The following is a 24,119-nucleotide window of genomic DNA, read 5'->3' on the forward strand; positions in this document are numbered from 1 at the left end:
TTAAGTAGTAGTACTAAATAGAGCTGTCAATTCTGGTAATTGGGTCGGTATGGGTCAGGTCAACTCGGGTCGGTTAATAATCGGGTTCGGGTCGGGTCAGCTTTTGATAGCTCTAATACTAAAGGGTGGTTATTGCAATTCAATCATCAATTCTTTTGTGTTACTGTACTTTTTATCTTAATTGTTACCATATCTAAATACGGAGTACTATCCATCCGGCACATTTTGTGTTTACTCATACGCACTTTGGGAAAACTTCCCAAGCCAAGAGGTCACCCATCTCAAGACTACTCTCAGCTAAGCACGCTTAACTGGAAAGTATCTAAACATGTGAGCTTTTTAAAAGAAAGACGTGCCTTGTTGATACAGGTAGTATATATCAAATCCTTTTAAAGCAATCACATGAGAGGTATAACACTAGTAGTCCCAATGACCGGTAACGTACTGAAATGGTTCTTTTTTAAACAAAAAATAAATAAATAAAAAAAAAATTAAAGGTCACGTGTCATCAGTAAGTGATTGCTCCAATGTGAAATCCTATCACACCCACTAACCCCATTGGAAACCGATGACCTCCTCCTAAACCCCCAAAAACGACTGATTGGCCCTTGCCACCCTGAGACAATCGTAACCCCTCCTCTCAAAAATTAAAACCCCTTATAACTCCGTTGTAACCACCGAAAGTACACAGCCAAACGTGGCCTCCCCCCACCACAGAAATCTTAGCCGACAGTCAGGGAGGAGTTATAAGGGGTTTTAATTTTCGAAAGGAAAGGAGGGGTTACGTGTAGTGGTCTAGTGGAACATTACAATGGATAGGGAAAGGAGTATGGCTGGCCCCGGCGACCAATGGATAGGGGTCAGGTCATCGGTGGCAGGGGGTAAGGCGTGGGTGGAATTTGGATGGATAGCGTGGAGGATGGGTGTGTTTTTTTCCCAATTTTTTTAAAGTTTTTATTTCGACCAACACATATTGTTACGTGTCTTTGTAACCTCTAATAAAAGGTTATTAATCGGTTGGGACTATATGAAAATTTTGTTAATTACTACCTTAAAAACAGAGGCTTTGTAAATTACTACCCCTAAAAAAAAGTTTTTAATTATTACCCCTAAAACTGATTAATTCAAGGGATTGCTACCATTTTCCATAATCAACCCCTAAATAGGCGATTTCAGCTCTTAATGATATCGTTATCCAGCAAAATTGTAATTACAATTACGCTACTTTATATTACATATTCTGGTGGCTTATAGCGACAATTTATATGTTGCCCGGGTGCCCCTTTGCGAGGGATATACAATTGAACAAGAGGATTTACAGTCAATAATTTTGTTCTGTGTATTTGTAGTTGTTGCAATTTTAATAGTTATTTTTCTTCGGTGGTTAATGTATTACACGGGAGTTTATCTCCCACGTAAATTATTTGATAGGACATTTATTTCCATTACATATATACCTAACAGATGATAGACAAAAGTTATTTGTAAATCCTAATTGTCCAATATGTATTTCCGATTTTGAGGATAGAGAGTTATTACGAAGTCTCCCAACATGCAAGCACGCCTTCCACTCTCATTATATTGCATTGAAAAGTGGTTGCCGACCGGTGACTGGAAATGCCCGATTTGTTATCATGTTTATTCGAGGGAAAGTTGAGATGATTATCATGATTTATTATTGTTAGTTTAAATGAACTACTATGATATGGGGGGGTGAATAGTAGTAGGTTCCAATCGTGAAACTTATGCGGAAATTAAAAACAAAACATAAAAGGAACTTAAAGAACACAACAAGTTTTACGAGGAAACCATCTAGTGCCTAGCTGGATGTAAAACCTCGGCTCTATTGGGACTTATAAACAAATTCCACTATAATAGGCAACTCTCCTAGTACAACCAATTACACAGACCTTTGCTTTGCAAGTTCCACCACTCACACTTGCCACTTGATTGATAGGACACCTCCTATCAAACCTAAGACACTTCCTAGGTACCTTTTCCCCTTTAACCCAGGACACTTCCTAGGTGACCAAAGACACCTCTCAGGTTCCTTTCACTCACTGTGCACTCACAGCTACCACTTGAATTTTAGAGAATTCAAACTCATACACTCTAACGTGAATTTGTAGAGAATTCACAATCTCACCCCAAAAGCAATTACAACACAAAGACTCACTCTAACACGTAAATGGAAAGCTACACATGAAACCCGAAATCAAATGATAAAGCTTAAATCTTTAGCAAACTTACTCTTAAGCACTAAGTGGTTTTCACGCTGAAAACTCTCATTTTGTTTCATTGAATTACTTTTATATTTATAGAAGCTTCTCAGTTCACAAAGTAGTGTTTTCGCAAATATGATAATCTTAGACAAAAATCTAATCTTATCACTTTAAAACCGAAATCAAAACAGATTTAATTTTTCTTTATTTGAAAACCAATTTTATCAATTCGTTTTAGTTAAAAGATAGAATTTTATGAAAAAAATAAAACCAAGCTAAACCAGATTTTAGAAGATAAATCCAAATAAATACTTTTTCATAAAATTGTAATTATCTTTTACGAATTGATGAGCTTGCCAAGCTCTACTGATTTCTAATAAGTTCCATGCATAACAACCAATTACATGCTTACATCAACCTATAAAAAAAACTTATCTTTTTTACAACTATAAGTTATGAAGTCCATCTTTTTTAGTTGATATCTCGAGCTTTGCACTGATCCTTGGTCGTTGAGGTTTGGCCCAGCATTACACCAGAATACGGTCGTTACAACCCGTTGTGAAGTTCTTATTAAGAAACTTCGGGAAGTTCCATTTCTGGAACTCTTCTTCTAGCTATCTTTACTTGTTCCCATGGATCTTCTAAAGTTCCTTTGTTTCCGTTCATACTTCAACTCCCAGAGCTTACTAAACCTGCAAACAACACAACACTAGAAAATCCTTATTAGATGGAAGTTTGCTCAATTCTTAACATCATCATCTAAACCTCATAAGGGTCAACAGTTTTCATGTTTATTCGAGGGATAATTGAGATGATTATCATGATTTGATCGATATTGTAATATGATCGTGATATTAAATACGACTTAATTTTAGAATTTTTGTATAATTATTCTCTTATGTTGTAGTCTCTTTTCTATATGGATGTTTACACAAAAACTTACTTAGATAAGACGATCTTATGGAAATAAAATTAATTAATTAAATAAAAAATAACTATATGACGATGAACCTATTCACATTTACTGAAGTGAACTGAACTGAACTGAACTAAACTGATTGGAAATGAGATGAATTGAACTGATTGGAGCTGAACTGAACTGAGCTGAATTGAATATTTTATGAGAGAGGGAAATTAGGAGCTAAATTGAACTGAACTGAAATTAAGTAAATGTAAACAGGCCCTAAATCTAAACACAAGAAAAAGTTAGTTTATGAAAACAAGTACCAAAAAAAAAAATAAAAAAAAAAGATAAAAATAAAAATAAATCTTAATTAAATTTGGTAAATACTTCGTAGTTAAGATGTTTATAATCGGTGTTACACATAATATAAGACAATCTTATACACGTTAATAAAAATAAAAGTAAAGGGGGGTTTTCCAAAAGAAAAGAAAAGAAAAGAAAAGAAATTTAATTGTACTTTAAATTTAGAAACTACTTATATTTTATGTCAACTTTTCTATATTTTTAGGTGTTTTATTATTTACTTTTATCTTGTCAAAAAATAAATTCCTTACTTTTTTATTTTCAAAAATTCATATTTTATATCCTAATAATATAACGTAACCAGGTTAATCACTAACTTTATTTCATAATCTAGTGCATGTAGTTATAACTAAAACAAGCCATTGTTGATGCAACTGTTGTACACACGTGTCACACTCTCATAAAAAATATTCTCGTGTAAATAGAAATGAATAGCATCATTATTAATTTTTTAATAGATTTAAAGTAGAGTAGGCCTGATCCATTTTGGGCAGGCTATTGGAATAAAATTACACACTGAAATTGGGTTGGGCTCAACCCAAAATTAAATTTGGGCCGGGCTTAGCCCAAAAATAATTTTTTTTGGGGCGGGCCTTGAACATGTATTTTTACACTTTTTAGTTGTTTTTTCCTGGCTCAAGATGGCCCGAAAAGTCCGCTAGGTCCATTAAAAATTTGCGGATTTGAGCAAGAATTTTTGCCCGAATCGGCCCAATTCGATGGGTTTTCTTAATGCCCAAGCCCAATCTGAATTCGGCATGGCCCGCCCAATGTTCACCTCTAGTTAAAAGTTGTTTTTAATTTATTTTTATTTTTTCTTTTAAAGAAATAATCATTTTTTAAATTTTTTTTTTTTGGCAATATACAAGGCTATTGATTCAATATTGCAACTATTATTATTGTTATTACTATCTATTATTTTGACAAAAAATTTCCTGAAAATAAAAAAAATATATTATTTTGACAAAAATATCGCAATTATTATTATGTTTAACCTTTCTATGTTCCAAAATGTACATTGTATTATTATGTTTGATGATTGATATTATGATAGCAATTACTTACGGCACATTTAAAAATTTAGTAAACTTATTGTAAACAAGTTTCACAATAAATTTGTTTAAAACCCAAATTCTCGCCTCTCCTCTTCTCTTCTATCCTCTTTTCTAGGGTTTCTCCTAAATCTTGGTCATTTAGGCTGGAAATAGATTTCTTCGAAAATTAGACTATTTTCAACCCTTTTTCCTTAATTTTCTTTAGTTTTTGCATTTTACGTTTCAATAAATCTACACTAGTGTAGATATTTGCTCATCTCCCTATGATGGAGTGCAGACCCGTATCTGAGCCAGGGCAGCCGGGCCAGGGTCCCAAATAGAAGCCCAAAATTTTATTGTAATCAAATTTAATGCAATCAATTCTATGTTTTTCACATTTGTCTTGCTGGTCAGCATTAATGAATAGAGTAGGCTATCTTTGAAAAATGGAAGGTTCCAGTACCACATCATCCATTTTAAAAAAAAAAAATCTTTTTGTCCTTTACACTCAGTAAAATGCTTTCTTCAATTTTTTTTATTTAATTATTTTTTTTAAAAAAAAATCCTATTTTTATCTCTACATCATCTTATGAGAAAAAAAAAATATATTTTTATGAAAGACTCATGCATAATGTAAGTAATTAATTTAGTTTTGAGATTATCATAGTGTTGTTTTGACTTGGTATATGAGAAATGAGATACTTCCATATGCACAAATTTTTCGATAATTTTATGTATTTTATGTGCTTATTATTGTTTTAAGTAATGATATATGCAACTCTATATTATATTTACTTCGTGCAAAATATTATTTATACTACAGTATATATAGTTGGACTATATAATTTTTTTCCTTTCTAAAATAGCGAGCTAGCCAAACGTAAATTTTTTATTCAAATTTTCAAAGTGATAACTCCTACATGGCTACATTATTCAAGTAAAAAACTCGATTGAGGGATGAGAGAAAAGAAAAGCCGACCAAAAGTTGTCACGTCAATTGTATGAAGTATATTTCCCTATTCAAAGACCGGCTATATTTTTTCGACCATACAACGGCTTGGAAGCTAAGATGGTCATTGTTTACACCCCAAAAAAAAAAAAAAGGAGAATTTCCCAGTGGCAGAAAGTTCGTAGGAATGGATATTTATTAATTGTTAGAGTGGTTACCTTTTTAAAAAAAAAAATTACCTTTATAGTAATAAAATTAGATACATATAATTAAAATAGGACCCCAATATATTAGTTCTACCATTTTGACTTCTGACATTGTTTATGTATAGGTTTAACTATACTTCTCTGTCCATTCACAAATATAATTAAGTAAGAGTGTTATTGAGATTAAATTGTTGTAGCTTCTATATAAAATAAAATAAAAATACCTTTTTCATATTTGTAAGTGACATGTCTTGACTTTTGACATTAGACAACAAATTCTAATTTGACTAGCTTTTATGTTAAAATTTTGTCGTGTACGAATCGTCTTAATATATTCATTACATTAACTCTTTTAACTTTTATATATTATACATTCATTATATTAACTCTCGTGCCATGCAAGATAATTTTCAATATTTGTAATTATTATTTAACTATAAAATTTATATCTAATTGCAAAATATTATGAAAATTCTGTAATACAAAGATTAAAATTATATCACAATAAAGAAAATATAGGGAATTATATATGCATGACTAATAATAACTATGAGAGTGAGGGATAGATCAAGTAGTTAGAGCTTTCCTTTTGATTTCAGGAGATCCTGAGATCGATTCTCACCCCCGCCCTTGTGACTTTCTAAACACCAAAAAAAAAAACTATGGATCACAAAGTTATACATAGGAAACTATTATTACATAGTATATTGTATCTATAACTTTATACTAAAGATGAAACCAGGAATGACACATGTCATCTCCTGGTTAAAAATTTTCCCTCCAAAAGTTTTTTTCTTAATTTTTTTAATTTTTTTGGCCAAACCTTCTTGGAGAAGTTTTTAATACAAACTATGCAATAATATTTCATTTCCTATTTGATAAGTATATTCTATTTGTACACATTCAAACAAAGATATTATTTTTTATACAATAATATGCAATAATAGTTTGCTATCTATAAATTTGTAATGTAATTCATAGTTATTTTTATTAGTCGTGCATATATTATTCTCTCTGTTTTCTGTAGTGTGATAAATTTTTTAATTTTTTTTCTTTTTTTGTAATTACAGAACTTTCATCCTATTTTACAATTAGGTATAATTTTTTATAATTAAATAATAGTGTTAAACTAATGATAAGTATTAAGTATAAAAAATTACCGTGCATGGCACGGGGCTTAACCTAGTAAAAGAATAATATCTTTGTTGAAGGTGTATAAATGCAATATACATACCAAATAGGAAGTGAAATATTATCGAAGAGTAAGTATTAAATACTCCTAAGAAGCTTTGTTTCCAAAAAAAAAAAAAAACCAAAAAACTACTTTTATAGGGAAATTTTTAACGGGAAGATGACATGTATCATTCTTAATTTTATAGATTAGGACATTATTTGTTAAACTTGTGCATTCAAACGTAATAATAGATAATGAATGTTGGGTAGGTAATGGCCAAGAAAAGAAGTGGGCTAGAGTGGCCCATCGTGGCCCGATGAATAGAAAGAATGATAACCCAAACAATGCGTAATTGCCTGCCATGTCGCATTTCTCCCATTACCCGGCATGTGACTTCCTTATCTGTATTCGAATATAAATGGCTGCTCCTTATCTCACGTTTTTCATTGGGAGAGCTACTATTTTCTTTGTCTTTTTTTTTTTTTTTGTTATTCTAGACTTTGTTTTATCTTTATCACAATTATATTACTTCCTTCATTTTATAGTGCTCTTTAAATTTTCGTGTTTAAATGTAGATTATTCATCATACTTTGAGTTACATTTCTTTTAAAATGTGCACTAAAATGGATGATAAAAGTTTTACTAACAAAAGTATGAAGATGAACTAGTCCTTATTCATTTAACACCACGTGTTATGTAAATTTACGTCAATAGTCAATACCATTACTAAGTTATACTAACAAAACTACAAAAGCCTTTGTGACAAATTAATTTTCCATTAAGCATCATATGCGATGTATATATATGTAATTACATAAATATTAGCACTAAACCGGTAAACTCAAGTTGAGTTGGATAGCTTTTAAGGGTGTTATGTAAAGACGATTAGACAATCTATTGATCTATATATAGAATTAACAACTTGATGATTGCGTGCACTTAATTTAAAAAATACCGTACTACAAGGTATATATATCGTATATCGTTCTTTTACCTTGTCTCTTTAAAGGGTTGGCATGAATGGCATCCCTAGGCCCTAGCCTTAAATTCAAAAACCAAATATGCGCTTAGTATTAAGAACTAAGTAATGATTCAGCTATACTCATTATACTAAGACTAATAAGAGACTAATTAGTTTAGATAGCTCGTTGGTATGTCGATCTAAATGTCCCCATAATTAGGAAAGAGTGAGATGTGAAGGCTGCTTGTTATATAGTTGTTATAATGACAAAAACCAACCACATCATGTAAATCAAAGAATAAATACAGCTGTTGGTCAAAAACTAAACCCAATTAAAGGAAGAGAGAGAACAAATTATAACAATAGAGGAGGACCATGAATCCACTTACTACAAAAACCCTAACCATCTTCATAAACAACTCAAACTACCCCATAAACAACCTCAAACACCCAAATAAACAACCCTTAACACCTTAAAAACAAAACAAACTACCAGATCTATGAAAAAAAATTTGAAAAAAAGAGAGAGGAGAAGGATGGCATGGGTACGGCGAGGTGTCGGAGTCGGAGTCGGGCAGTGGGTGTCGGTGTTGGAGACTTGAGAAATAGCAATGGTGGTGGTGGAGAACAATGGTGGTGTGGAGAATGCTGGTGCCATACCAAGTATTTGATTCCCATTCTTTTTTAATAAAACAAACAACACATTATAAATGGGGGAGTTGCTTTCCTCTCTCTCTCATTCCCTTTCCTATTGTGTTTCCCTTTTCCCTCTACCGACCAAACAGCCCCTAATATTAGAGCAAATAAACTCTCTTAAATTACCTGCATTATCAAGGAATACAAATAAAAAAGAAAGGTGGGAGTTTCTTTTAGAGATATTAAATATGTTCGAGCTTTAAAAATATCAAGGGATTCTCATGATACTAATTAAGGTCTATCCCCAACAAAAAAATTAGTATATGGTGTCATACTCTTCTTATTAAATTGGTTTAACAAGGAGAGTATTAAACATGCTTTAAAGGTCTATTGAAAATAAAAGTTATAACAAGGAGAGTATTAAACACCCCTTATTTTTAGTTTTTTACTTTCCTTAGCTTCTTTTATTGGACTCATTCAACCTAAAAGTCTTTTGTTTGTACGAAGTATATAATAGGCACAACAAGTCAAATTGATATGGACTCACTATGAATTTATTAAAAGAGTACACTACTTAAAGTTAATTGGTGAATAGTGCTAAATTAAATGTCAAATGTTGCAAGAGTTGCGAAACAAAATTGTGTTGTACCAAACATTTACGATTTGATTGTATATGCAATATGCGTATGGCATTAATTTACAAAAATATAAATTTTCAAAATACTGTACTATGTACATACACGACTATGATCTTCATTATTTCACCTTCAATTCTTTTTCTTTTTTTTTTTACCAATCTATTGAATCATGTTTTGTAGAAAAACTAGTACTAATCATTTTTTTTACAAGTAGAAAAGGAATTTCATTAATAAAATATAATCAAACGCCACTTATATAAAATTTCTAAGAAATCAAGAATTTCAGCACAAGTACATATTACCTTAAAGCTAAATAAATCGTGGATTCGATCAACAATTGTCTTAATAAAAAACTTCATCTGAAGCAACACAGCCTGTGAATTAGCACTGACTCGGCTTGAAATCCGCTGATGCGTAGTCGTTTGATTAAAAATACTCATGTGGTCCGTCCTTTGGATTCTTTGGGAAATTATAAAACCCTAAACCTTCAATTCTCGTCATACAAAAATAAAGTAAACATAGAGAAAAATCATCATCTCAAGGATAAGATCTGTTCATTGAAAGCAATTAAAAAGTTTTTTGGGTTTACCACTAGTAAAAGCACATCGATGGAAGCCCCTACAAAGATTCACAACTGAAACCGGGAGGAAAAAAGATTGCACAAATGGAGAGAAAAGGGAGAAGAGAAGGAAAACATTCAAAAAAAAAAAACCTTAGCCTTCCCAAAGGAGAAACCATAAAGGGAACCAATCAAGAAAAACCCTCCCAATTAAGGAGAAAACTATAGGGAACCTTAACTAAAGGTATGTACTCAATTACTAAACTTGAACTGAATAGTCTATAAGAGAAGGAAATTAAGAACTGAATGGAATTGGACTGAAATTAAGCTTAAAAAAAATTATTTATTATCAATTAGAAATTATAAATATCCATCAATATGTCTTGCATAATATGTCAAAGGTTGTTTATCAATATATATATATATATATATATATATATATATATATATATATATATATATATATATATATATATATATATATATATATACACACTAAGGTTTGTTTGCACATCCCATCAACTTAATCTTATTGATTATTATTTTTTTTTTGACAAGAGGTATACTCGTATATTTTCATATGATGTAATGTAAACTTAATAACCGTGAGAGTAGCTTTGGAATCTTGAATTTGTTATTATAAAATTTGCTTATCATATATTGAAGATTTATTAAATGGAGATAGAAGAGTCAAATTTGAGATCAAATGAATTAATGAAGTGCATAAAAATAAAATTAATCTATCATATAAATATTTAAAGCTGTCGCCTTACATAATATTTGGTTGTTGATTACTTTGGCATTTTCCATCATGACATAATATAGAAAATCTTTAAATCATCTTTAGTTATATGAAAACATCTATATGATGTTTAGGTTATGTCCAAAACTCCAAAATGAATAATTTACTAGATTTATTTTTATCTTAAATGAAACTGATTGAACGTAGACATACACGTAACACGTTTATGGGAACATAATTGTGGATGAAATCAACAATTTCATTCATAGATATAAAATAGTTGAAATGTAGGAGAGTAAGCATTACATCATGGATTTATGGATGAGTATTATTGGTGTCCTTGAAATTGGATGAATGTATGGGAGTTGTTTGGGGTAATACTGGGCTTTTAGTGACTACTTTCTCTTTTCATTTAACCATCTTGATGTTTTACTTCGGTTCATAAAGATTTTTTATGTTTTAGAGTTTTGGTCTTAGTTGATAGTGTTAGATAAGAAAATACATTATTATTATGTGAGATCTTAATACGATAGCTTGTTTTTATACCTTTTAAATGACTAGTTATGTGTTCATTTATAATGGAAAAAATGAGAAAGTTACGAATATTTTACAATAACACAAAACTTAAAACTTCTTCGGATATTTTCCCGAACTTTCCTTTAATTTGCATCAGTTTTGTTTTTCTCTAGACTTTGTTTCCTAATATTTTGGATATATATGCTCATGAGTCATGACGCTTTCAATGGTATTTCTTATAGAATAATTTAGGGGATTTTTTAAAGGGGATGAAGTAGGGTACCATTAGATGGAAAACAAGATACACATGTGAGAAGAAGTCAAGCCCATTTATTTGTAACAAATTTTCCACGGGGGCGGGAGTTTTATCTTTTCATTGTATATCTTCCTCAATCCTATATGAAAGCTAATAAAAACAATTATTCCTTGTTTTGTAGAGACAGATATTTGACTGTTCATCTCCTCTACTTATATTTCTCATATATCTATAATTTATATACTTGTATTGTCGTTGTAAATCAAACACAATATCTATTTATCAGCACAAATCAACTTTAATTTAATGTACCCTTTTATTATTTACAAAGTTACTTGTAGGGTGTTATTACTGGTTTTGTCAGGGTTATATTCTGGGGTTACTTGTATGGGTGTTATGGTTTTGGCCAGGGGTTACTTGTAAGGTGTTACTGGTTTTGTCAGGGGTACTTACTTGTAGGTGTTACTTGTATTCTGGGGTTATTTGTATAGATGTTACTGGTTTTGGTCAGGGGTTACTTGTAGGGTGTTACTGGTTTTGTCATGGGTTACTTGTAGGTGTTACTTGTATTCTGGGTTTACGTGTATTGGTGTTACTGGTTTTGGTCAGGGGTTATTTATAGGGAGTTACTGGTTTGGTATAGAGTTTTGGTTTGGAGTTACTTGTAGGAGTTACTCAGAATAGGAGTTACCCAGAATACAAGTAACACCTACAAGTAACCCCACGATACAAGTAACTTCATAACACAAGTAACACCTTACAAGTAAACCTCATAATACAAGTAACACATACAAGTAACTCCAAAATACAAGTAACTCATACAAGTAAACCTAGAATACAAATAACACCCTACAAGTAATCTCTGCCGCACCATGTGGCTTGCCGCACTTAAAAACCTCTATTTATTATTTGGTACTCGGAAGTAAAAGAAATATGTTTGTTACAACTCAATAGAATCAATTGATTCCATAATAGTAAAAAGACTAAAATCTAACTCTCCTACATTCTGACACAAAAACTTTTGGCAGTAGCAACCAATACACTACCAAACCAATTTCGTATATTAGACATCTACAATAGAACGGTACCAGAAAAGATTTGAAATATACGCAATACACTAGATTGAGTATTAGACTAATGTTTTTGTTGGGTCAACTCTGAACACCTCCCTTAGAATAAAAGTACAATGCTTTCCGACATTTCCTTAAATCACCTGCCTCGTGCAAATCTTTCTTTTTTGTTTTTAGGGTTAACTACTTAACTTGCTCTTTTAAAACATTGTATACTCGTACAATTTCCTTGAATCTTCTTAGACATCGGAAATGTTGCTTTGGTTCAATGTTTTGGAGATTCTTCGTTTGAATTTTGAAAACTATACTATAAATAAATCACTTTGATTTTGATGGGTAGACTAAATTTTATACCATTATATTATATAGATATAGTATGGTGTGATATATGGAAAAGGGATAATTGTCTTCAAACTAATCTATGCACAACCCCACACGGTCCAATGCTTGTTACCAACTATAGTTCTTCCCTCCATCTCCGCTATATGGTTGCTTCAATGCTTCCCACGCTCCACCCTAACCTAATCATAATATTTTTAAAGCCACAAGTTTAAAAAATAAACTACTTTTTTCACTATATCTTTTACTTAGTATCACTAACCTTATGGTAGTTCGGAAAGCAAAAATGGTTTGTCAACCTTATGTTTTAGGTTGTTAAAATTATAATCCGTATTAGCTACCACGCAATCTGTCTATGTAAGCATGACCTCATACTATTAGTCATAATTTCTGTCTTTTATGTTACTAATACATTGTATTTAATACTTACGTTACAAATTAAATAATTGCATATTACTTTATGAATAGTTTTCCTAAATTTATTCCATGCCCTACACATACCCAAAAAAAAAAAAGTACTAGTACAAAGATTTGATCTCATGAACTTGAATTTATACATTTTAAAGTTCTAATCACTACACCATTCAACAATTGATGTTATATTAACTTCTTAATGATACTTGTACTTAGAAGAGTTCACATTGAAACGAAAGATTACTTGAGTACGTCTTATAATTTATAAATAATCTCTAATTGCATTTGATCATCGTATAGGGGACAAATTAGTAAACACTAATAAACACATTCAACATCCAATGAATGTTAGGAAGTTTATCTTGAAATCTTGCTAAGTTAAAATAATAAAAGTACTTAAAAGGAAGAAAATCATCAAATAATGTTCATAAGGTAAGGTTACTTTACACAAGAATAAATTCCCATTAAATGGATTGGCTTACTCATCCTCTAACCTCTATCATTGCAATAGAGAGAGAAAAATAAAGCATGATTATATAATTCCCAACAATAATTTACTATAGCATATATTCACGGACCAAGTACTCTTCCCTTTTTCTTCATTTATAACCTCCAATAATATAAAATATATTAGTTAATATAAAAGTCGGGTACTTAACTTTGACCTTTGTTGCAAATTGGGTACTCAACTTTCAATATTGGCAAATTGGGTACTATGACCTGCCTGAATCTTCTTTTCTGGCAAGTAACCTACACTACCAGGTTACCATATTGCATTCTATTAAATGAAAAAAACTAAAATAACTCAACCTCTTTCTCTCTCTCCTCCTTTTCTCTCTTCCTCGATTAACAAACCTCCATTTATTTTTCAATTATGCAGTAATATTTCTACTTTTGATATTTGCACATAATTATTGGTGCAATTCGAAGTTTTTTTTTATTTAATTTCGCGAATGCTGATGATCAGATTACAACTGGCACAATTTTTAGTGGAGGTAAATTTCTTTGTTTCTATATTTTAACCATTGAAGATGCAAAATTGATTTAAATGGTTACTGAGGTTTTAAATTTTAGTAGGTAGGTTGTCTGGGATAATGAATTGAAGTGAAAAGTATTTTACTTTTGGTTAATGTTTTTAGTATATGGGAGATTTTGAATTGCCATTTATGTAGAAAAAATCAACTAAACAACAAAAAAAATGTAGAAAAAATCAACAATTTTTTTTCTTTGACTACCACCACAACACCACTGCATCCACACCCCCACGAAATTTTCACCTCCATGAAACCCACGCCCACAGATCCGACCACCCTCACGAAAAACCCACAAATTCAACCACCCCCACGAAAGCCCTAAAAAATCCAACCACCTTCACGAACCCAGGCCACCACCCTCACGAAACCTAGGCTAACACCCTCGCAAAAACGTCCTCATAATTCCAACCAACCTCACAAAACCCAAGCCACGAAACGCACTCACGAAACCCCCCACAAATTCAACGGAATCCACTATGAAAACTCCACAAATTCGACGAAACTCACCTTGAATTAGTTTCTTTAAGGTCGGAGAGAAAGAAAGTTGAGCTAAAAAAAGTTGAACAGGAGAGAGAAAATTGGGGAAAGATGATTTTTTTTGGTTAATTAATTCAATTGAAGTTTAATTTTTTTTTTTTAATTTTTTGTATGTTATTAATGTTTGGTAACCTATTAACCTGTTGTTAAAGGTCAAAATTCAGGCAATACCCAAGTTTAGTACCCAACTTGCAACAAAGCAAAGTTGAGTACCCAATTTGCAACTTTGGGCAAACTTTAGTACCCACATTTTATATTTACTCTAAAATATTTCCTAAGTTTTGCTTTTGTCCAATCATGTGACTAATATTCCCATTATTTTAAATTAATGCTTTAAAAATAATTTCCCTAAATTTATTTTATGATTTATATATACATATAAGCACCACTTTGCTGCCTTTACATGATCAATTCCCTTCTCCTCTCTCTTTCTCTCTCTAAAAACCTTTTTCTTCCCAACTTTCTCTCTCCTCCAAATTCATGAACAGAGCATAACCTTAATGCTTTTCAACAAAAATTTAGCATAAACCCATTTTTTGTTTCTCAATTTTCTGTTAATTTTTTCATTAATTTTCAAATTTTGAGAAATTTGATTTCTTGGAAAATATTTATTTAATTTTTTTTCCAAGGAAAACAAACATTCTATTAAAACAGAGTATCTCTGTTTTTTCTATTTATCTGTATATATTTTATCAAAATGATGAAGAAAACAAACTGCAATAATAACAATAATTACAACAATAATAATGTTGGAAAAATGGGAGGTTTAGAATGGGAAATGAGGCCAGGAGGAATGTTAGTTCAAAAGAGGAATTTGGATTGCAATAGAAATTATTCTATTCCAATTCCAACAATCAAAGTTTTAGTGAAATATGGTTCTTATTACCATGAAATTCACATTAATTCTCATGCTACTTTTGGTAAGTTTCATTTATTTTTTGTAAAAATATAATTCCCTTTCCTTTTATATAATGGAATTTTAATGAGTATGAATTTGTGATTTTACAGGAGAATTGAAGAAAATGTTAGCAGAAGTAACAGGGTTACAACCACAAGATCAGAAACTAATCTTCAAAGACAAGGAAAGAGAATCAAAATCATTCCTTGATGTTTCTGGTGTTAAAGATGGATCAAAGATTGTTCTTGTACAAGATATCATTAGCCAAGAGAAAAGATTTCTCGAATCGCGTCGAAATTCGAATATGGAAAGGGCTATGAAATCTGTAGCAGAGGTTGCCATTGAAGTTGATCAGCTTATTTGCCAGGTAAATTTTTCTCTCATTTTTTTTTTTTTTTTAAAGTGATGATTTATTTATGTTGTTTGCTTAATTATGTATTAATTTGACGCAGGTAACAGCAAAGGAATCAGTAATTTGTAAAGGTGGGAGAGTTGCTGAGAAAGAATTGTTGACTTTGATTGAATTGTTGATGTCTCAAATGATAAAATTGGATGGTATTGTAGCTGATGGAGAAGTAAAGTTGAAAAGGAAAACACAGGTATTAATTTATTTATTTTAATTTTTTGTTAAAAAAATATTAGAAGTCATTAATAACATAATTATTGTTAGTAATTATATGTTAATAAAGTAATTAATTTCGACGATTTATTTTGTTTATGAAGGTGGTTAGGATTCAAAAATATATCGAAATTCTCGATCGATTGAAGGCTCAAAATGCAATGGCAACGACTCGATATGGTGATAGTCAAGTTGGGTTAGTTGTCTCACAACAGCAACAAAGGCCCTTAATAATGCAACAACAAAGAGAGCAAAGGAATTTTTCCAATGGACTCATGTTGACATCAAAGTGGGAGAAATATTGAGATATATTGAGACTTGATAAAATCTTGATAGTTTGTATACACTATAATAATGGATTATGGTACTGTTAAGTTTATTGATCGTGAAAAGTCAAATGTTGTGCTTCTTAGAAGAACGCCAATGTAATGTGTATAACAAATATAAATAGCTAGTATAGTGCGTAGTTAATAAGGTGTTTTGATTGCTAGGTAATGGAATTGCCATCTTGGTTGTTTCTAGCCATAGGTTTTTACCTGTAGTACCATATAGTATAATTTATCAATTCCTTTCTTTCTTTTTCTCAATTCATTTGTGGGGATATAAGGAATATAATTTTGAGGTTAATATTCTTCTTCTTTAGCTTTTGTCTTGTTTTCTTAAGTTGTTTAATAAGTGCTAAAAAAAAAGAGGATAACAAATGGAAACAACACATGGCATTACTTTTTTTATAAAAAAAACACCAATAATAACTCCACAAAACTGTAAATGATGAACCAAATAGACTCGAATATATTCAAATAAGGGCCAAGTGTTGATAACTTTGGTTATGATAATTTTCAATTCACAACTAAATACGGACTACAGAGTATAACTTCTATGAGTAATAAGTTCATAAGTATAATATTTTTCATGTGAAAAAAGTCCAAAAACTAATAAGTTGCAAATGGTAATATGGTATAGCAAAAGAACTGTGTAACTCTTGCAAAAAAGAAGTTATATTCCGTTACTTACAAGTGAAAAAGAATGTGTTGGAAATTTGGAATAAGTTGCAATTGGATAGCGACTCCAATTACTCCGTAGTTTATGTAAGTGTTTTTCATGCCTAAAAACCTTTTTTGCCAATCAAATGCACTTACGAATAACATCCCTATACCCATTCAAAAAAAAAAAAAAAAAAAAAAAGTTAATAGCATCCCAATACTTGGACTCCCTCCATATTTTTAACGTTTATTTTGAATCTTATACTTAAATGATTTAAATGCATTTTCCTTGTATGGATATTTATCCATACATTTCAACGTTATAGGAGTATTAATTTGTTATAATATTTGAAGATATTTTAGTGTGCATTATATTTGTGCAAAACTGCAAAAAGTGAAATGAGATAATGAAAATAAACCTAAGAAAGGAGTTCAAAGCATTGAAAAAAAAAATCCATTTAATTTTCGATTAAAAATAAGCTTAGATGAATCTTTTGTGCTTAATGTTACAATGGAAAATATTGAGTGGTAAGTAATTTAAACTTGAGCAAATAATTATGAGTTTTAGCTAATTCATTTTTGTCTAAATTAATTTCTATCTATTGTTTTCCCTTCAAAACTATGGAAAACTAAGCAAATACAAAACCAAGGGTGTGTTCTATTCACTTAATTTTTACGTATTTGAACGTAAATTAACTTATCTGAACTAAATTGAATTTATCTTAACTTAAATGAACTAATTTTAATTATAAATTGGGCTTGGATAATCCTTATCATAACTTATTTTTCCAAAACTAGACTTTTTTTTTTTTTTTCTGAACTAAACTTGTCTTAACTTATTAGACTTGATATAAGTGAAAATAAGGTAAACAGAACATGTCCCAAATTTAAAATTTAATATCATCTTATCCCTCAATTTCTATGTCTTTCTCCGACCATTTTTTAATCAAACTTTTAATTCATATTTTTCATTTTCCTCATTGTAACAATCAGAATTCATACAACAAAAAATTAAAGATTTTCATATGTTTATGTGAATTTTTACTTTTACATGGATCCACATAGTTTTAGTTTTTTATTTATTTATTTTTATTTTTTTATTATTACTAAACATTGACCCTTAAAAAAATAATGTTCATTAAAAATAATTTCAATTTAGTAAAAATATTTAAGTTCAGTAAAATTAATTTCAGTTCATTAAGATAATTTAAGCTCATTCAACAAAAATAATTTCACTTTAGTAAAACTAATTTCAATTCGGCAAAAATAAGATAAAATTGGCCACATATTGTTAGTCTTATTACGATTATTTTATGGTAATTACTTTAATCATTTAAAGTTAGTGATGTCCTGAAAATTAGAGTGGTTTTTTTTCTTAAGATTATATTTTGTTGGTCCATAAGCTTTACTTATTTTGATTGATTGACTAATATTATAGAGTGATTTGCTCTCAATTATGTATAAAATCTTTATAATTATGTTGAATGGGACTTTCCTTGGGGATGTTTGTATGTCTTTTTTGGGGTTTAAAGACAAATGGATAAATGGTCTTTTCAAAGGGATTAGGACAAAGTTTCAAAATATTTCAATTCATGATTTTACTAGAGGAACTCACTTTAATTCCTTTAATAAGCTAATTATTGTATGGTATGTTTATCTTGGCATCTTGCACGAGTAATATTTTTATCTCTACACTTTTTTTTTTCTTCTCTTTTCTCTTAGATTATACTTTCTTTATTTGATTTAAGAAATTCATCATTTTAAGAAAAAAAAGTTTTCCAATGCACAACTATAAATCATGAAACTAATTAATTCATTTTCTCATTCTAAATAATTTCACTTGTATAATGTTTCAATTTTACTACAATCTAGACTTTGAAATCCGAGCCTTCTTAGCTTTCCCTTCATATGCATTGTTCTCACATAACATTAGATCCAAATATCCAATAAAAGTTTCAAACTTTCAATCAATATATAGTTCCCCCCAAAACCCTTTGTTTAATACATGCTAATATGTAATATGTAGTTTATAAATAATTTACAATTGAGAATTTGGTATGAAGATGTGATTTATCATGTAGTTTTTTTTCTAAACATTACAACATGCACATATCGAAAGTCTCTAATTTAAAGAAAAATACATAATCATCAAAGATTACACACGATACAAAATCATGTATGCAAATGCAACGGTTTAAGGGCCTGTTTCGATTGACTGAACTCAGCTGAACTGAACTGAACTGAACTGAACTTATTAATTAGTGATTTTTAACTACGGATTAGTGATCTTTGATTATTTATTGATTATTTATTACTATACATATGTGTATATACAAATGTACATATTATTAATATTGTTATTATTATTATTATTAATTATTGATTATTATTATTATTATTATTATTATTTATTGATTAGTATTATTATTATTATTATTATTATTATTATTGTTATTGTTATTATTATTATTATTATTTATTGATTATTATTATTATTAGTATTATTATTTCAATTATTATTGTTATTATTATTATTATTATTATTATTATTATTATTTATTGATGATTATTATTATTACTATTTATTACTTATTGATTATTATTATTGTTGTTGTTGTTGTTGTTGTTGTTGTTGTTGTCGTCGTTGTAATAAGAGCTTAAAAGAATGAAATTTGGCTTTATATCATTAGCAATATCATTAGACGTAAATTAAGAGCTGAACTGAACTGAACTGCGCTGAGCTGAGCTGAACTGAATTGAACTGAATTTCAACGGAAGAGATCGAGAACAGGCCCTAAATGGTTAAAGTAATTACCATAAATTTTTTTACAAATACATAAATCAATTACTTGTAATTTTTTTTTTATATATTGGTAAATCGCATGTATTATTTCAAAAGATACTCAATTACTACTAATGGAGGGGGTAAATTATGATTTATAACGACAGGATTAAGAGTATTGTCATAAAGAAGACAAAAAAAACATTATGAAAAAATAAATACCATATGTTTCTTGGAAGGTTGCATGAATAGCTATGTAATAATCATGGTTAAAGCTAGCTAGATTAGCTAGCTATATCTATTAGTAATAGTAATTAAAAGTATTAATCCAACCAATCATGATAATGGAATGGCTGACTTTGGATGCCATGATGTGTGGTGGATGGTATGATATTTATTAAGCCTGCATATTAAGAAGTTTAATTAAAATGTTTATTCAACTAATCCAATCAAAAAAAATATTCTCCACTACAAATGTTGGAAGAATATGTACATAATGCTTTGTTAGCCATTGGATTGACTAACTTATATAGTTTCCTTTGTCTAAATGTCTGATTATCTTAAAAATAGTGCGTGCTATAGAATAGTTTAATGCCCTAGGAATCCAATGATTAAGAGAGGATTTGTTGGATAAATGTGGTGTAATTTTAGTTAGTAGCCAATTAAACACTATATTGAAATTACCTACTTTTGTTTAATTAATAAATCTGTTATTAGTATAGCATCTGTTCCAACAAATTTACCTGTATACATATCCATTTATATTATAAGTTCATTTAAGAGTATCATCTTTTTTACGAGGAAATAAAAACTAGATTGTCGGTCCATGCAATATAATAAGACATATCTAATTCATCCTTTAGAATAATTAAGTAAAACAAATTCAATTACAAGAATTAAAGCAATAGAACATGGAGTGATAGTTATAATCATAGTTATGCGAGAAGCCGAGAAATCTGTGGCTTGACTTGCCTCCCAAAACAGTGGTAAATAGGAACTTACTACGTAGTATAATTTCAGAGGATCCTTCTTCGGCCACATCCACATTGCGTATCTATTATGTCAAAAATAGTCTTAGACATATTCCAATATTACTTAGTTGATAGTGTTGATGACGCAAAGATGATTCGTTTTAAGTATATATAAGACGTGTGTTTAGGGTAAAATTACCCCAACACGTGGTCCATTAACAACTTGTGATCTCAAGAAACATATAATTTGAATCGTTGATTTTATACCGTATGCGATTAATAAAGTTTTTCTCATATATTAAAACAGTCAAAATTCAATCAAACCAGAAGAGCGATAAAATCATTTCAGACCAAGCTAAGTTAACAAAGATCAAATTTAACCAATCCAAACCTTATAAATTTAAATTAGGTAATCTTATTTCTAGTAAAGAGAACATTATATATAGCCTTATTATATAAGTTAGTCTCTAAAATATGGTAAAATAATTTATTATATATAAGTAAAAAAACCAGTAAATCGGCCTATTTCGTCTTTATTAATAAACTCGTCTGTAGGTCAAGGTGGATGTCAATTTTGATCCCTCTATATGCACTCAGGGTTTTAAAATTTAATCATCGATCATATATGCGCCATCACCCAATTAAGTGGATATTATTCATATCCGATTAACACCCATCTTACTCGTTCTACCACCAACCTACATAGTTAATCCATCCCAAAATTAACCAGGCCACACACATGCCTAAACCAAGTATTTATATCTAACACATATAATTACATAATTCTATATGTACCATACACTACTTAGGTCCATCCTAGGGTCCATGAGAAACATTCACCCCATCTTCCTTTCAAGAGTTTATGATTACAAAGCTAGCTAGTACTTATCTACTTACTTACATAAAGAAGATATAATGTGCATAGATAATGAAACATCAATATTTTTATGGATGAATATATAACACACATTAAAATAAGGGTACACATGGATCATATTGAAAGATGCACACCATGTGGGCAAGTATAGCATCTAGGTGCTCCAAATAAGTTACACATACATAATGGATCATATTCATATAGTGTGAAAAAATAAAAAAATTAAAAATTAAAAAAAAAAAAAAAAAAGAAAAAAGAAAAAGAAAGTTGAAAGCAAAAGCAAAGGTTGAAGGCACAGTTGTTTATGCTGGGGGTTAGGCACATCATAAATACCTTGAGTGCCATGTGCTTAATGAATGCCAGATTGGATTTGGGGACCATATTAGCAAAGCCACGAGCCTTGGAGAAATCATACTATAAATCTCATCATACTATAAATCTCACTGTGTTTTGTCAGAATATGCATATACTTAGATTGGATGGAGTTGCATAGGTTTTACTTTCCACTTCACATATCATTCACTCAATCTATCCTTCCTTCAAAATAGGGAGGTTTTTGCATTTATTTCTTTGTTCCTAAATAATCGCAGCGTTTTTATATAGAGATAGCTGCAAAAATAATGTTATATTAAAATAATTAATTACAAAGAGAAATTGATATGAGCATAATATATAATTACATAACCAATTTTCTAAGATATTTATTGTTAATGTAATGTGTGCTCTTGTCAAATACTTCGTTCATATTTAAGAAGCTTTATATAAAAGGGGTTAATAAAATACGAAGTATGAGTTTAGCTAGTTAAAGTGAAAAATATAGGTAAATTTTAAAGGATACTTTTAATTAAAGAATAAGATTTTTGAGTGAAATCCAATAAAGGGAATACTACAGAAATAATACCTCCGTTTTATTATTTTTTTTTACAACGATTAGACACTTTATACTGACACTTTATGTTAAATCGTTGCAAAAATATGAAACGCGCGTAGGTAGTATAATACAAGTAGAAATAGAATTTCCACAATTACTGAAATCAGTTGAATATCATTGTCCAAGAATATTGTCATTTTGTGTTGTATTAAATGTTCTGCAATATTATTATTTAGTTGACAGGAGGCTGTTAAGATTGTCTCCATTGTTTTATGTCTATCTCAACTGTCCAGCTCATATTCATAAGGTTTTATTTTTATTGGTTCTTGAATGTGAGATTTTGAACTTGTGATACAAATTTTTACAACACTACTGGCCTATTCCTATAATTCCATCAATTAAAAAAAGAATGCATTATAGATCTTTATCCTAAAAAAGGTGGCAATAATGATATAATGTGGCTATAGGTCACAAAAATCATTACTAAATCAATGACATGTACATTTCATGAAACAATATCAATGTACTGTATTAAAATTATTTTTCAGGCACAAAAAAGTATTTAACTGAGTTTTTGATATGAAAATTGATAATTATGTTTTATCGTTTGGATACGAGACAATAATTGACTTAGATGATTAAGTATGTATTATACTACCAATATTTTTTTTATTATGTGTAAAAAATGAATATTTTATGTCTCACAAATAATATCATTTTGGTGCATATAATAAAAGGTGGAGGTAGTATCTTTAATTCAAACAATAAACCATGCTCAATAATTATTATTAAACCCCTTATTATACAAGTTAGATTCTAGGTTAGTAGTTCGATGACCATTATACATGTAATCATATTCTTGCTCATGGAAAACAACTTGGTGGACAAAATTATTCATAAATTAAGCCAATGTCACGAGGGCTTAGCTTGAATTAGCAATTAGTGGATTAAGGGTTGGCTTATAATAATTATCAATGTTGGATTAAATTTCATGTGCCTATCAATCTTAGGCAAACTAATAGTGAGTATATGTTGGAAATAAAAATAGCTAATAAATTCATATCTATCTCCAAAATTCAATAAAAATAATAACTTTGAATGATCCAAAGAAAATGTCACCCTCATATGAGCATTACTAATAATGATGAGGAGACATTATTTTGTGATATGTATTGTACTCCTTTTAATTTCATGGTTTCCTAGTCTTATTGCTGTCCAATTAGAATTTATATCATTGACCTTGCCCAAAAAAAAAAAAAAAAAAAAAAGAAAAAAAGAAAGGGTCTTTTGCACTTGGGATTATTTGTTTGAAAATAATGCAAAAATAAAGGTCATGTTGGTTTCAATAATTAGGACAATTACCCTAACATGCCAACTAAGTTGGGATTGTGAGTTGGGATGAGAAGCACAAGACATGTAGAATTTATGTACTCCATCTGTTTTTTTAAGCTTATTGATATACGACGTATTCATTACGACCTTTAATCTTCACTTTGACGTGTTTTATTTTATGCACTTATTTTATTTTATTTTATTTTTTGCAAACACATATTACTATACTACG

At 29.8% G+C, this 24,119-nt stretch overlaps 1 protein-coding gene across 1 annotated transcript; it reads left to right on the top strand.

Moving 5' to 3' along the window:
* Window positions 1–13,991: 13,991 nt before the first annotated feature.
* Window positions 13,992–16,713, top strand: LOC110702502 (BAG family molecular chaperone regulator 1-like). Its single transcript, XM_021880222.1, has 4 exons — window positions 13,992–15,474; window positions 15,563–15,819; window positions 15,905–16,051; window positions 16,176–16,713. The coding sequence occupies exons 1-4, from the start codon at window positions 15,252–15,254 to the stop codon at window positions 16,374–16,376; spliced, it is 828 nt and encodes a 275-aa protein (XP_021735914.1). The 5' UTR covers window positions 13,992–15,251; the 3' UTR covers window positions 16,377–16,713.
* The last annotated feature ends 7,406 nt before the right edge of the window (window positions 16,714–24,119 follow it).

Source organism: Chenopodium quinoa, unplaced genomic scaffold, assembly GCF_001683475.1.
Source record: "Chenopodium quinoa cultivar QQ74 unplaced genomic scaffold, ASM168347v1, whole genome shotgun sequence".
NCBI lineage: Eukaryota > Viridiplantae > Streptophyta > Magnoliopsida > Caryophyllales > Amaranthaceae > Chenopodium > Chenopodium quinoa.